The 16,119-nt window shown below is 33.0% G+C and overlaps 1 protein-coding gene across 12 annotated transcripts in view; it reads right to left on the reverse strand.

The window, feature by feature from the left end:
• The window catches only part of FER (FER tyrosine kinase), a 461,718-nt gene that overhangs the window by 249,923 nt on the left and 195,676 nt on the right, over positions 1-16,119 (reverse strand). For 10 of the 12 annotated variants that reach the window (XM_073233126.1, XM_037011947.2, XM_073233137.1 and 7 more), the window contains 2 exons: positions 9,259-9,462; positions 3,301-3,423 (listed from right to left, as the gene is read on the reverse strand). In XM_073233126.1, coding sequence (XP_073089227.1) covers positions 3,301-3,423; positions 9,259-9,462 — 327 coding nt within the window. The remainder of the gene's footprint in view (positions 1-3,300; positions 3,424-9,258; positions 9,463-16,119) is intronic. The other 2 variants (XR_012129973.1, XM_073233142.1) reach the window with 2 other exon arrangements.

Here is a 16,119-nt window from a genome sequence, read left to right on the forward strand (position 1 = left end):
AAAATCTTTATCAATTTGTTCCCTGCTGAAAATAGTCTAATTTTCACAACCTCTGTTTTGTCACTTTCTTTTAAGAGTAACATGATTCCTTAAATCAAGTATAAAAATATTTATAACAAACTGAGATAATGACTTGCATATTTCAAATATCATAAATAGATCAGGTTAACAGCCAGCCAGATATACTTTAAATTTCTATCTCATATAACAATTATATATAGCCCCTTAATCATCTATAACTTTCAGTTTACAATTATTTTCATAGATAGTACTAAAAAAAGAATGGGATAATCAACTCCACAGCCAGTGCTGAGAGCTTGGGAGAAAGAATAACTGGCCATGTAACAGCCCAGAGAATCTACTCCATTTCTCTAGGCTTGTTTCATGGAAAAGTTTATATAATGAAGGGCACAGCTTTGCTTGAAACTACACATTCATACTCCAGCCCAGATCTGCATTTCTATGTGCCTCCTTAGTGGCTTTGGTCTTGCAGGTCTGGCTCAGTGAGTAGACAATGGAAATACCTGGTTGGCTTGTGATATGAGATATCGATATCTGAAAATCCAGTTGTATATGCCATTAACCTCATATGGCTCCAGTGCACTAAATTTTATTTCATACTGGGATATGGGAATTTAAGCACAAAATTTCAAATGTACAATTAAGTATACCAAACTCCTGTCCTTTAAAGTGCAATAAGAGGGCAATGATGAAGAGGGGATGTAGAAAATGACTCATATTATGGTTTGAGTAGCTGAGTATCTGGTGTTACAGATTTCCTCCACTATCCGAAAGTTTGCTTTATGCCCCTTCACTTTTATGAAAGACCTGCCTTAGTACCTGCTCTCAGTATCCAAAAGAAATTCAAGAAAGATTTTCACTTTTGCAAAAGGCGAATTGCTTCACTTTACACCATTTTGCTTAGGAAAGGTTTCATACCAATGCTCTACTTTTGGATAGTGGAGGAACCTGTACCATTTACTAAAAAGGGATGATATATTTTGGACTTAATGGTGATTAACCCACTTTAAGAAAAATTTAGTTTTGGGAAAGATAAATCTGAGCTAGAAATATAAATTTGTAAGTTACTGATCTGTAAATAGTAAATGAAGCCATGAGAATAGAGGACCATAACTGAGCTCTTAGAATTCTGCAAAACAGTATCAGTTATTATTGATGGAAGAGGAAACACTGACAGACTTTTTTTTAATAGAGAAAAAATGTGATACCTGTTTCAGACTAAAAACTTTTATAGAGTTTTCTGCAATTAAAATGGGGGGTAGGGTGGGGTAGAGAAGTGAATGGAAAAATACTAACAAAGAATGAGCAAATCTCTTAATTCTAGAAATTGTGCAAGAAGGCCAATTCTTTAGTCATAGAATTAGTGTTTAGCAAATTCTGCTCTGCAATCTTCTCAAAGAAGATTCTCATAGAAGATTCTCAAAATCTTCTATGCAAGGAATATTAAAGCTCAGTCCCTCGAAGATTGAGTACTATAAAAACAAAGATAGACATTACGTTCTAGACGAACAAAGGAAATATAACAATTGGTTTTAATGTCCTTAGCTGAATCTGGATTATATATTAGCATTCTTGTGAATAACACGTGCTTCATATTAAGTCATTCCTAGATATATAAAAATCTCATCAGCAAATACTAACCTATCATATTTATGGCTTTCCTATTTCTACACTGTTCTTCATAGATAGCCCCCAAAGGAATGGACTCTTGTCTCAGTTCCTGAAACATCAAAGTACTAAGAAGCTGAGCCAGCTCCATTGTTCTACTTTGATCCAATCCCACAGGTTTTGCTCTAGTAACACAAACCTTCCTCATACTCATTCCTTATCTCACAAAACTCTTAAAGCACATATAAGAAATATGTTCCGTGATAGGTCTCAGAGGTAAAAATGACCTAGAATAATTTCCCACCTAGCTCCTGGGCTCCACATAGGAAATTTATGATTTACTGCCTTTGAGAAGTAGTGTAGCTTTTTTTTTTTAACTATAGTTGATACACAATATTGTACTGGTTTCAAGCATACAACACAGTGATTTAACAGTTACAAACATTATTACATCCTCACCCCAATTAGTGCAGTTACTGTCAAAATAAAAGACATCACAGAAGCACTGACTATATTCTCCATGCTGCACTTCCATCCCCATGACCACCTTATATTATGATTGAGATTTTGTGCCCCTTTATCCCCCTCACCCACCCATTCATGAACCCTAAACCCTCCCCTATGGTTACCTCCAGCCACTTCTCAGTGTCTATGAGTCTATTGCTGTTTTGTTCATTTTTGTTTTGTTTTGTTTTTAATTCCACATGTAAGTGTAATGATATTGTGTTTGTCTTTCTCTGCCTGGCTTATTTCACTTAGCATGATACATTCTAGGTCCATCCATGTTGTTGCAAATGGCAGGATTTCTTTCTTTCTTATGGAAGAATGATATTCCACTGTGTAGATGTACCACATCTTCTTCACCCATTTATCTCTTGATGACACTTTGGTTGCTTCCACATCATGGCTATTGTAAATAATGCAGCAATAAACATAGGGGTGCATATATCTTTTTGAATATATAGGGATTTTGTTTTCTTTAGGTAAATTCCTGTAAGTGAAATTACTGGGTTGTATGGTACTTCTATTTTTAGTTTTTGGAGGAACCTCCATCCTGCTCTAAACTCCATACTCCATAGTGGCTGCATCAATTTACATTCTCACCAACAATGTAGGAGCATTCCCTTTGCTCCACATCCTCACGAACACTTGTTATTTCTCGTCTTTTGGGTAGTGGCCCCTCTGACTGGTGTGAGGGGATGTCTCATTGTGGTTTTGATTTGCACTTACCTGATGACTGTAGCTTTTAAAGTTCCAGTGTCTTATAATAGATTGTAAATTTAACATCCAAAATTAAAATTCTAACTTATTCATAACTGCTAGACATACTTTTTTAAGTTCTGCATCTTAGAATCTTTTGTAAACTAAACCTTTTTAAAGTCTGAATCTCATAAGGTGAAGAAAAACCTCAAGTCTTTCAAGAAAAACTGGTAAGGAAAAATGAAAGAACATACCACTTATAAAAATAACTCAGCAAACATTGAATAAAAAGGCCCTCTAACTTAATAGGACCCAAGAAGTCCCATGTTTCAACCGTATTAATACTAGTGGCAATCACACAACCCTTTTGTTTCCAAACTTCTATAAATAATCTAAGAAGTTTATTTGTTATGAAAAATGTTAACTCACAAAGCATTCTTAAAAAAAAAATAAGTACCTATATGGACCTACCTTAGGAATAGGATTCAGCAGAACCACGCCTGATTTCTTAGTGATGACCTGCTTTGTTGTGTAGTGATGATCTATAAGTTGAGGGATGTTTGAGAACCCAGTGCCTTCAAATCGGTACATATTCTGGAGAAAGAACGATAAAATAGAATAAATAAGAAGACATTGGTCCAGCAAGACTACATTCAGAAAAAATTACATTTCACTGTTGCACAATAATGTGAATATACTTCACACTAGTGAATGGGTAAGAAGATAAATAAGAATAAATAAATAAAACTCCAAGATGCTAAAAAATTTACCTTCCCATCAAGGAATTAATTGTCATAATGATTATATATAATTCAAATTCTTAAAAAGAAAGGAAGATAAACAAAAACTAACAGCTCTGGAATGCATTTTGCTGAAAAGATAGCCAAAGGAAATAAAGCATGGAATATATCTGAGTTAAGGAATAGAAATTAAGTTTACATATATTTAGATATATGTTCCATTTGATAAAACCTTCAAGATCAAAAATAATGTCAAAAGTTTGAGGGAGTATATCTAATATAATATATATTTTAAGATCCTCCAATGATCATTCATGTCCTATTAATCAATACATTAGCAACTGCTTTTTATATACTAGGATAATTACTGCATTGTTTTTCATCAAAAGCACTCAGTCATTTACACACCAATGCACAGCAACAAAACTGCTGATACCAGCGTACTCAAACCTCAGCACTTTTTGATTTCATAACATCAGGTTAAGTAACATTTTCCCAAACTGACAAAACCCCTTTCTCTTTCTCGGTATTTCAAACAGGCTTGCAGGTCAGTTATCATATGGATGAATTGACATCAACAAATTTAGCAAGGAAAAAATATCTTATTGGCTCTACTTCTTTATGGAGAAGCACAGCAATGCAACATATGTAGTAAAAGCTTCCATCAGATTGTTTCCAAAGTGCTCACCTATAAATATACAGGTGGTATGTACAGATACAGATATGAGTGTGCTCTATGTTGAGAAAACTCTCTGTTAAGTATGAACTTTCAAAACTACCTAAATTTGGATATTATTTATCCATTTCTGGAAGATTTTTCCAGTTAAAAGATTTTAAAAAGCTCCATTTTTCCATAGTATAAAATAAGATTTAATTTATCAGACTTTATATACAACTTTCAAATGAATATTAGTTTCAAGTGAGGAACAAACATGCATTAGGTTATTTTAACACTTAACTATAGAATATCATTCAATCAGGCAGTTTGTGTTAGAGTCAATCAGGCAAACTGCCTAAATAGTTTCTGTACATTGCAACCAGAGCCCTTATGTTGTATTAGCAATGATACTTGAGAATATTTCACACTGGAGACACTATTATATCACTAGGCATAAAATACACTGGTAAGTTTCCTCAGTGTTTCAGTTTATTCATTGGTGGAAAAAAAATGTTTTGACCTCTAAATATTAACTATGCAATTTTACTAAATATTAACATGCAAACCACTTTGTCTAGTATACGGCTCATGGTACACAATCATTAAATCACCATACAAATAAGAGAGCCTGAGTTACAAAAATAATTGACTAAATATTAACATGCAAACCACTTTGTCTAGTATATGGCTCTCATGATACACAATCACTAAATCACCATACAAATAACAAAGCCTGAATTACAAAAATAATTCCAAATCTGGATATATGAAAAGAAACATATTTAAAGAACACTTAAAAGTATATACATTTTCTCAAGGAATATTCACTATCTGTAAATAATTAAATATACTAGAAGGCATTTTTATATGAAATTGATAAGAAAAGAAGAAATGCAAGATTATAGATGCATACCATGTAAAAACAGCAATGATGACAATAATATTTCAACCAAATATATGCTATTATTATTTGAAAGCTGCCAAGAGTAGATCTTAAAGATTCTTCACACACACCCACTTTCTCCTTTTATATTCCTTCAGCCTACCCCTAACATAGCAAACAGAGAGGAACCTGTTATAACAGATCATCCCATTAATTTTGCTCAAAATTCTTATCTCCCGCAGAACAAAAGCCAAAGTCTTTACTATTGTATATAAGACTCTATATAATCTGCCTCCTATATTTTCTTCTTCCATCATCTCTTACCACTAAACGTCCCCCTTCTTCACTCCCCCTCAGCCACGCTCATTGCTTCTTGTTTTGCAAGCACACTATATACACTCCTTCTTCATGGCATTTTAATTTTCTGCTTGGAATAGTTCCTCAGCTGGCCTTATGGTCAATGGCTCCCTTCCTTCCTTCCAGTCTATCATCTAATGTCATCTTTGCAGAGAGGTCTACTCTGACCACCCTACACAATACTCAATATCCATTTTCTCACTTCAACTAAATTTCTTACCTTCTTTTCCTTACTGAATTTTTTCCCTTAGAACTAATCACCATCTAACATATATATTTTACTTATTTATCTTGTTTATTGTCTAACTCCTGCTCTACAATGTAAGCTCATGAAGTGAGATATTTTTACATTTATTCTGTTCATCACAGTATCCCATGGTGTAGAACCTGGCATATATTGCCTGGATCAATAAACGTGTATGAATGAATGAAATGCAGTGTGTATAAAATGACTGTGAAGTTAAAAAGACAAGCAAGACAACTGAGATCAGAAATGAATACTGGAAAGTTCTCACACTCAGATGAAATTCAGAATATCAAAGTACAATATTCAATACAATTTAGGTAATAAGATGAAGTTCACACAGAATGAAATTTCAAATCAGCCACTCGTGTCATAATGTCATATAAAATTCTAGTATGTCTCTATAACTATATATACCTCTATAACTAATATACCTCTGTAATTCTATAACCTCTATAACAATATAGAGTAATGGAAATTTTAATTTAAAAACATATCTAGTTTTTAATTTAAAGAAAATTGTCTGCCACTGACATAGTAATCATGATGGACTAACATAGTAAGTGATACAAGCAACAGGATTTACTTCTTGGACTGAAATAAGAAACTGATTCCTAGGAATTATTTTTTAAAGCAATCTCTCTGGCATCAGGGAGTTCTCAGAGTCTTAACACAGTGTAAAACCAATTAACTCACTTTTTTAAAGATGACGATAGTACTGAATCTAAACATGATGCTAAGACTGTATGCTTCTAACACCTAGCTAAGCATCTAGCATAAGAACAGTATATCCACTAAAATTTTTGAGGATTTGTTTCTTGATATGTTCAAAATTCCAAATACTATATTTGACCTTGTACAGATCTGTACAAATTTTCTTGTAGCTCAGATGATCTGAATTTAGATTCACATACAGATGGATTGATTTTTAACTTTTTCCTATATGGTTTTAATAATATGATAGAGAATCCAAACTAATTTTTAAATAAGAGACTTTTCTTTGAAGCTAAGGTTTGCTACTAATTATCTCATGTGAATTCCAAAAGAAGCCATAAAAAATGGTATAGAATAAATTTCTACAAAGATCATTTTGTTGATTGTTATTTGTACTACATTTTAACTATTATGTGATATGTCATTTAAAAAATAAGAGGTGTGAATAAAAAATACTGCTAACTCGATTTTGGTAAAATAAAAATTATATAGAGATATATAATTGTATGGATACATATGTAATTACATAAATATATATAATTAGAATATATCAAGAAACCTCACTGAACCCATAATGAGTATAGTATTATGAAGAATGTGTTCCATGATACATATTTCTGAATTTTTACCAAGAGCATGTATTACTTTTGTTTTTAAAGCTTTACTGCATCTAAAATTTGTTTTTGAGTTATTACTGTGCTACTTAAGAATCAGTCAAGCATACAAATGAAAAGCTCATAAAAAACACAATCATTTTTTGTTGTTATACATATTTCCAGAGGACTGTTATCATTCAAAGAAGTCAGAACAGAATAAGCATACAAAAATGAGAAGGGGATTCAATGAATGTATAATATGCCTGAGTAGATCTCTTGAAAAAAAAAATCGAAGATAAGCAAAAGTAAAGAAAAAAAGAAAACTGAAAGAAGGAAAAACCATCTTTGAAAGAGGTTAAGATGAATACACTACGTAAAACAGAAGGCTAAAACACTCCTTTTTGTTTTTTGGTAAAATACCTAAAAGTGAAAATATAAAACATAAACTTGAGCTTTCTCAAATAAAAATGGCACTTTGAATACTTACAAATAACTAATGCAAAATTTCAGTGACAGAAAAAAACTGAATAACATCATTTTTAGAATGTATCATGCTGTTCAGTTTAGTTACTTAAAACAAAGTGGCAACATTAAGGACAAGTGATTATTTGCAAGTGACCTTTCCTTTTTGTTTCTAATAATTTAATTTCTATAGTTACATTTTAAACTACAAGTGGTAATAAGGGAAATATTTCAGCCTTATTTGATGTATGACATAGTTAAAAAATATTAACATTTAGAGCTTAGAAAAATTCATATGAATTTATAGAAAAATTCATATAATGAAATTCATATAATAAATTTATAGAAAAATTCATATAAATTTATATGAATAGAGATATTCATATAAATTGTAGTTAATTTATACTTTACCTTTCCCTTCTATAATTCTCATACCATTTTTGTAAATATTGCCAACATGAGCACAGGTTATAGTAGGGAAGGTATTTACATCCGTAACTTAAATCCACATACAAATTATAAAAGACTTTGTCAAAGATATAAGAAATGACATATTACTAGAAACAGTAGGTTGGATGTATGAAAGTAGCTAAATACAATTATCAAGTTAAAGGTCTGAATACTATGCAAAATTCACAGTGTGAAAAATACAATATCAACCTGAATGAACTTATTCCTTTTGATCCATCTGAACATCTATTTTCATTTAAATATAATTACTAGATGTGAATATATTAAATGCCACTGGAACATAGTGGTTACTTTTATTGTATGTGAATTTGACCTCAAAAATAAAGAGAGAGAGAGAGAGAGAGAGAGAGAGAGAGAGAGAGAGAGAGAGAGAGAGAGAGGGAGATGTTACCAAAACTCTCTGAAGTTCACCTAATAATAATGGGTCGATCTTCTTGTAAGGAAATTATCATCCCTCTGGGTCTAGACATAAACTGAAATCCTAAGACAGCCAGCTTGAAAATGCATGCTATTTGAAATCATGTAGTAAAAAACAATAAACAGAGACATCATTTCCTTCATATGGAATCTCAGTGGGTAAAGTTAAACAAAATTTGAGATCACTCTTCACCTGTTTAATGCTTAATAAAGAATGTAACAAACATAAACAGTAGTTTAGCAAAACTTTAATAAATTTCAATAAATACACTAGTATTAGAACAAGCAATGTGGCTAGTTCATTTAAATTTTTTTGCATCAATTTCCATTTAGTGTTTATTAATGCCAATAAGCAACTGCTTATACATAAAGAGAAAAACCTCAATCTTACATGAATCATAAACCAAATTTGACTTTCATTGTTCATTTCATTAAGGAATTTCATTATCACTGTTTAAAAACATATTTCTTAAAAATCTCTCAGGGCACCATTTTTGAAAGCAATTTCAAAAGCATACAATTTGTAATTAAATTTATCCAGAAAAAAAGAATAGTTGTAATAATCACATTATTTGTTTTTATTTTCAATTTAAAATACCTTTAATGTTCAAATTAACTTGACACATTTAAAATGTTTTAAATATTTTTGCATTTGAATTTAATTCTGTAACAACTAACCTTAATTTACATATTTTAAAATATATATTTCCTAAAAAAATTAACATTCTAGTGAATTCTGGAGTGCTAAATTTAAGGAATTCAGGAAAAAGAAAGATTAAGTGTTAAAGTATTAACAGGAATTTATCACAAACTATCCATCCTTTTATTATAATTATACCAAAATGAACTACATCAAAATATACATATAAACTAAATTGGAAACGTACATCAACAAATTGTATGATAAAGTGTCTCCTCTGTCCATCAGAATATACAGAAAGGACATATTCACCAGGTTTCCCATGACTCTCTCGCACCAAGAAGTCTCCTTGTTGTTTTAACAGATCTTGCGCTTCTATTCTGGGAATTGCACCATGGTACCAGTCCTGTTCTGCCAGGGGCTTCTCACTTATGGGGACTGTATCATAGTACTTGAGCAAATATTGAAAAAAAAAAAAACTAAATTAGAGAAAACAGCAAATATTTTTGGTAAAATTCATAGCAATTAAGAATACTTCTTACATATGTTTCTTTTTCTAACTGACCAATGAACTTTTTTTATGAATCTGAAATTTTCATAGTTTTTCAATAGAGTATCTCCTGGGCAATAAAATAACTCCTGGGGAGCTAAAGTTTAGCATGAATACATATCCTTCAATACTTTGTTTTTGCTGCCTATCACATATAGGAACACACTATATTAGCATTAGCGTTAGACTTTATAGCCTTATTCACTATATTATAAAGTTTTCAACCAGATGAAAAGGGGGTATTATCAGAGAAATCTTATCACAAAACCGTTTCATTTTTACTTAAAAGTTGAGTTATTTCTTTCCATGGAATAAACCCTCGCTCACATGGGCTGTGGACTGCCCATGTTTGTCATATGTTCAGAAGCACCACCTAAGGCTTTACTGAACACTGGCTTGCTGCTGTGCCTCTCATTCTTATCCTCATTCCCCTAATTTCCTTAACCATAACCTCTGCCACATGGCTGGCCCTGATTCTATATGGTGATAACAGATAAACCCTTAGGAGAAATGGCATCACTGATAATACCACCAACGTGCCGTAACAAGCATGCTGGCAAAGACAAAGGGGGGGATATAAGCCATGAGCATGGCAGGAAAGGCAAATTACCTGTATTTTAGGGGGCCAAATGCTAACACCAAATGGCCCAAATAAGAGCTATTATAGTTCCTTGAAATGTTTCTAATTGGTAATAGATGGACTACACATTTTCTGGCTACAAGTAAAAAATTCGTTGTTTGTATCATACACAGGAACTAGATTGCCCCAAATGGTAAGAGTACATCACGGGTAAGAAAAATAATGTGAACTAACTCTTAAGGTACTCAAAATACAACATGCACACTGTCTCATGACAAAGTAATTCATAATTTGGGAAAATCAGAATTAATAATAAATAAAAGGCAAATATTCACACTTGAGGTTTTTCAGTATATTATGAACTCCAGTATGTTATGAATTCCATGTAGAGACAAGGTATAGCTTTGCAGTGAACAAAAAGTAGTTTTGAAGACAGCCTTCATTATTTTGTACTATTCAACAGGCCTAAAACTTACTGGTCAAAGTTCCATTTTATATTCACCAAAACCCATCCTGTTGATTTAAATAATTAACCTTGAAAAATCCCAAATAAACTTCAAAGAAGAGTCCACATTTTGGTTTCCACTTTTCTACTTATAATATTCTTTAATCCTTTAATATATACATGCTGTGATTATACAAGGAAAATTTTTGTAAGCTAAATAAGCCTTTTTCTGTAATTACGCTCAATAACATCTCAAAAAAATTTTGTGTTCCCAAAAATGGGTTTAAACAACAAATTATACAAAGAACCACCTACAACTCTAACAAGTAAAAGAATATTGCTTTTAAAAACAAATGCATAATCCACACAGTAGTAACTAATATTTCATAATTCTTAAAGCAGGTAGTCAAATGATTAAATATTTTTCAAAATTTTATCACAGTGAATTTTATTATAGTAAATACTAAACTTTTTACTATTATAGAACTATTCCAAGTCTTGCCAATGGCAAAAGTGTTTCATTGATGTTTTCAAAGGAAAAAACATCAATAAAATAAGAAAATGTCATCTCTTTACAAAGAACTTTTTAATATTCTCTCTCAGAAAGGTCTACATAAAAGAAAAGCATCACAAACAGGAATGCCATGTGCTTGATTTCTTCTACTAGTCAACCCATCCTCCCAAATTTTGATTTATTTAGAATAGGGAGAATGGAGAACTTCGAGAATACACTAAGTCAGAAAGGCATTTGAAGTATAAAAGCTCAGCTTACGTTGAGAAATTCATTTAAGGATTTGAAGGTGTGCAATATATTTGGGAGAAAAAAATCATCCTGAAACGAACATCTTTGTTTGTTTGTCTGTTTGATTTTTAAAAAAGAAATGACTAGGAAGGAACTTACATTGCTATTTCATAGGGATTACACTCCAGTTCTTCGGATTTATTAGTTTCTTTTGGGTAGGAAGGGAGGCTTAGATAAGATCTGTTTTTCCCCAGTCCCTAGACAACACTGTATGAAATTAAGGGTGAATTTACTGAGTGAGTGTATGTGGTGTAAGTGTGTACACACACACGCACAGGGAAAGACCATACATTTGCCCTGACTGGGTCTATCAGGTCTTTTAAGGATTTCTCTGCAAGCACTGGAAGGAACATTTTTATTAATGTGATTTCAATTAAATTCCAATATAATTTTGCAAACTTATACTAATAGAATGTAGGATGCATCAACAACAAAACTCAATATCCCAAAAGCCATGACAATGACATCAAACATGAAATGAGCTTTTAACCTCAAATACCATATTAAGATAAAGCAGGGAAATGGGACAAGGATCAGGCCATTGTAAAATCTACTTAGTCTGCAGAAAAAGGCCCAGCTTATTCTTTAACTTGATCTATAAATTGTTCTTCCTCTTCTTACAGCCCTTTTATCAATTAAGTAACTTTGTAACCAGGACAAGAGATAGACCTTGAAGTGTAAATGAACCTGTGTGGATAAAGAATGCTGAGATCTGGATCAACACAGTCACCTAAATAACCCTACTCCTAAGACAAAACTTCAAAGGAATTATGTATTACCTGTATAAACCATGCCTTATGCTGAACACTACCCAAAAAGCCATATAAAACCCCAAACCCTAAACCCTTAAATGTGCCTCCTCTCTGAAGTCACCCACACTCCCACCTGAGTGTGTACAGTCTTAAATCAAATAAATTTTCTTGTTGCATAAGACAATTGCACTTTTGTCTGAACTCTTTTCCATGATAAAGACAAGAATTCTCCAACCTCCACCTGAGGTGGTAAATGTCTTTGTCACTTTGCTATTTCATTCAGCTTTCTATCTTAAAACAATCCTTTCCCTCTCCCTTCTGTCTGACCAGTAGGGAAGTGGAAGTTCTCAAAACATAGACTCAGTCCGTCCAGTGCTCTGCGGCTCCCCCAATCCTGCAGTAGTAGTAGCTTAGTTCCCACACTGTGCAGATTCAAGCAGACCCTGGACACCAGGTGACCCTGGCTTCAGGAGTTGGCAAGGGATTTGCCCCATGCCCAGCAGGAGTTCAATGACCTTCCCTTTCCTCCCTCTGTTCTTCCTTGTTCTCTCCTACCTGTGCGGCTGCTGCCATTCATGGCTACTCTTGCTTTAATTCTTCCCTTATCTACACTCGTCCAAACTGGTCAAGAATTCATTCTCAATCAGAGTCAAGAACCCTCCCCAAACTGGGTTGTGGTTTCACTTAGTGCACAGGAAGAGACCTCCCCAGATGCAGATGCCTTACAATGATATCATTATTTTTATTATGAAAGTATCATTGATATACAATCTCATGAAGGTTTCACATGAACAACATTGTGGTTTCAACATTCACCCATATTATCAAGTCCTTACCATGTCCATTGCAGACACTGTCTACCAGTGTAGTAAGATAGTATAGAGTCATTACTTACTTGTCTTCTCTGTGTGCTATTGCCTTCCCCGTGACCTACCTAGATTGTGAGTGCCAATCATAATGCCTCTTAGTCCCCTTCACAACCCCTTCCCTTTGGTAACCACTAGTCCCTTCTTGGAGTCTGAGTCTGCTGCTGTTTTGTTCCTTCAGTTTTGCTTTGTTGTTATACTCCACAAAAGAGGGAAATCATTTGGTACTTGTCTTTCTCTACCTGGCATATTTCACTGAGCACAATACCCTCTAGCTTCATCCATGTTGTTGCAAATGGTGGGATTTGTTTTATTTTTATGGCTGAATAATATGTACCACCTCTTCTTTATCCATTCATCTATTGATGGACACTTAGATTGCTTCCATATCTTGGCTACTGTAAATAGTATAAATAAACATAGGGATGCCTATGTGTTTTTGAATCAGGGATCTTATTTTCTTAGGGTAAATTTATAGGAGTGGAATGCTCTACATCACCAATCATCAGAGAAATGCAAATTAAAACCACAATGAGATATCACCTCACACCAGTTAGGATGGCCACCATCCAAAAGACAACCAACAACAAATGTTGGTGAGGATGTGGAGGAAGGGGAACCTTCCTGCACTGCTGGTGGGAATGTAAACTAGTTTAACCATTGTGGAAAGCAGTATGGAGGTTCCTCAAAAAACTCAAAATAGAAATACCATTTGACCTAGGAATTCAACTCCTAGGAATTTACCCTAAGAATGCAGCAGCCCAGTTTGAAAAAGACAGATGCACCCCTATGTTTATTGCAACACTATTTATAATAGCCAAGAAATGGAAGCAACCTAAGTGTCCATCAGTAGATGAATGGATAAAGAAGATGTGGTATATATACACAATGGAATATTATTCAGCCATAAGAAGAAAACAAATCCCACCATTTGCAACAACATGGATGGAGCTAGAGGATATTATGCTCAGTGAAATAAGCCAGGCAGAGAAAGACAAGTATCAAATGATTTCACTTATCTTTGGAGTATAAGAACAAAGAAAAAACTGAAGGAACAAAACAACTGCAGACTCACAGAACCCAAGAATGGACTAACAGTTACCAAGGGGAAAGGGACTGGGGAGGGTGGGTGAGAAGGGAGGGGTAAGGGGAAAAAATGGGGCATTACGATTAGCACATATAATGTAGGTGGGGGGACACGGGAAAGGCAGTATATACAGAGAAGCCAAGTAATGATTCTATAGCATCTTACTATGCTGATGGACAGTAACTGTAATGGGGTATGTGGGGGGGTCTTGATAATGGGGGAGTCTAGTAACCATAATGTTGTTCAAGTGATTGTACATTAATGATATCAAAATAAAAATATAAACAAACAAACAAACAAACAAATAAATACATTTCTAGGAGTGGAATTACTGGGTCAAATAGGATTTCTATTTTTAGTTTTTTGAGGACCTTCCATATTGCGTTCCACAATGGTTGAGCTAATTTACATTCCCACCAGCAAGTGTAGGAGGGTTCTCCTTTCTCCGCATCCTCACTAGCATTTGTTGTTTCTTACACGTTGGATGGTGGCCATCCTAACTGCTGTGAAGTGATATCTCATTGTGGTTTCAATTTGCATTTCCCAGATGATTAGCAATGTGGAGCATCTTTTCATGTGCCTTTTGGCCATTTGAATTTCTTCTTTGGAGAAGTGTCTGTTCAGATCCTCAGCCCATTTTTTAATTGGGTTATTTTTTTTGGGGGTGTTGAGGTGTGTGAGTTCTTTATATATTTTGGATGTTAACCCCTTATCAGATAAGTCATTTATGAACATATTCTCCCATATTATAGGATGCCTTTCCAACAGCAATATCATTTTAAGCTTCAGTGGGGAAAGATTTTTCCTTGTCATTAAGTTGTCTAAGATTTTTGCCCAAAAATATGAGGAATGCAAAAGGCTCCTTTTTTAAAGTTATAGTCAATCCAGTTATATTTATATTTTTTAATATATTTATATTATTAGTTATATTAAAGTTATATTAAAGACAAACTTTCCTGATTGACTGTACTAGCTATTTATAATTATTTCCCCTGTCCTTGTTTTTAAAGAATATTGTCCAGCAAAAACACACTGTGCTCAGTGAAATAAAAGGATTGGTTTAAATGAAAAGGCAATGAGGAGTCCATACTAGAAAATGAAAATATTTGGGGGTGTGGGGCAGAAATAAGAGGTTGTTTTACTTCCTATCCTAGCTCAGACTTATTTCCAGGTATGTAATGAAGATTTTGTATGCCTTAATCTCAAATCTCTGAGTGAGATAAACTCCCTTTTGAAGAGTGAAGATAAAATGTTAAAAAAATCAAAGTCTACATACTATTAAAATTAAGTACCCAAATAAGAAACCACTTAAAAAAAAAAACTAAAATAAAACAGCATGGAGAATATATAAGTAAACCTCTCAAGAAGCCTGCACAGGATAAAAAAAATTTTTTAATTTAAAAAATTTGTGAGTTTTTAATAACAAACTTTTTAATTTTATGACTTTTTTAAACCATAAAAATGACATTTAATTCTCTATTCCTATATATATTTAGTTATTAATTTAATAATATAACTAATGAATTGTCTTAAGTCTAGCTTAATAATATAGTGGGGTAAGAAGTAATTCACCAGATTTTAAATATTTCTCAAAAATTCTATAAAGACCCCTGTTATTTTAAAGTTGTATATCACTGGGAAATTTTAGGAAGAGATTAAGAATCAAATGTCTTACAATCAGAAGTAAGTGAATCATGAAATGCTTGCAAAAAGTAGGAAATATTGATCTATTGATAGGAACTTCCTGTTGTAAAAGCTATTTTCAGTAAAAAAGAAGTGCAACCACAGGTAGGAAAAATATATTTGTAACATTTAGAGTTTCATAGTTGAACAAACAACATAAAATGAAAACATCAATAATAATGTTCTTTCTGACAGTTTTGTTCAAATTGTTAAATAGTTACACTGGGATTTACTGAGTAAGTTAATTCTTAAAACAATGAAAAACAAAAAATATTCTAGATATTTGATCTTCATAATCGTTTGCCTTCAGGCTAAACAAAATGTAAATTAAGCAGAGTAGCAG

The sequence above is a fragment of the Manis javanica genome, chromosome 1, assembly GCF_040802235.1.
Source record: "Manis javanica isolate MJ-LG chromosome 1, MJ_LKY, whole genome shotgun sequence".
Classification (NCBI taxonomy): domain Eukaryota; kingdom Metazoa; phylum Chordata; class Mammalia; order Pholidota; family Manidae; genus Manis; species Manis javanica.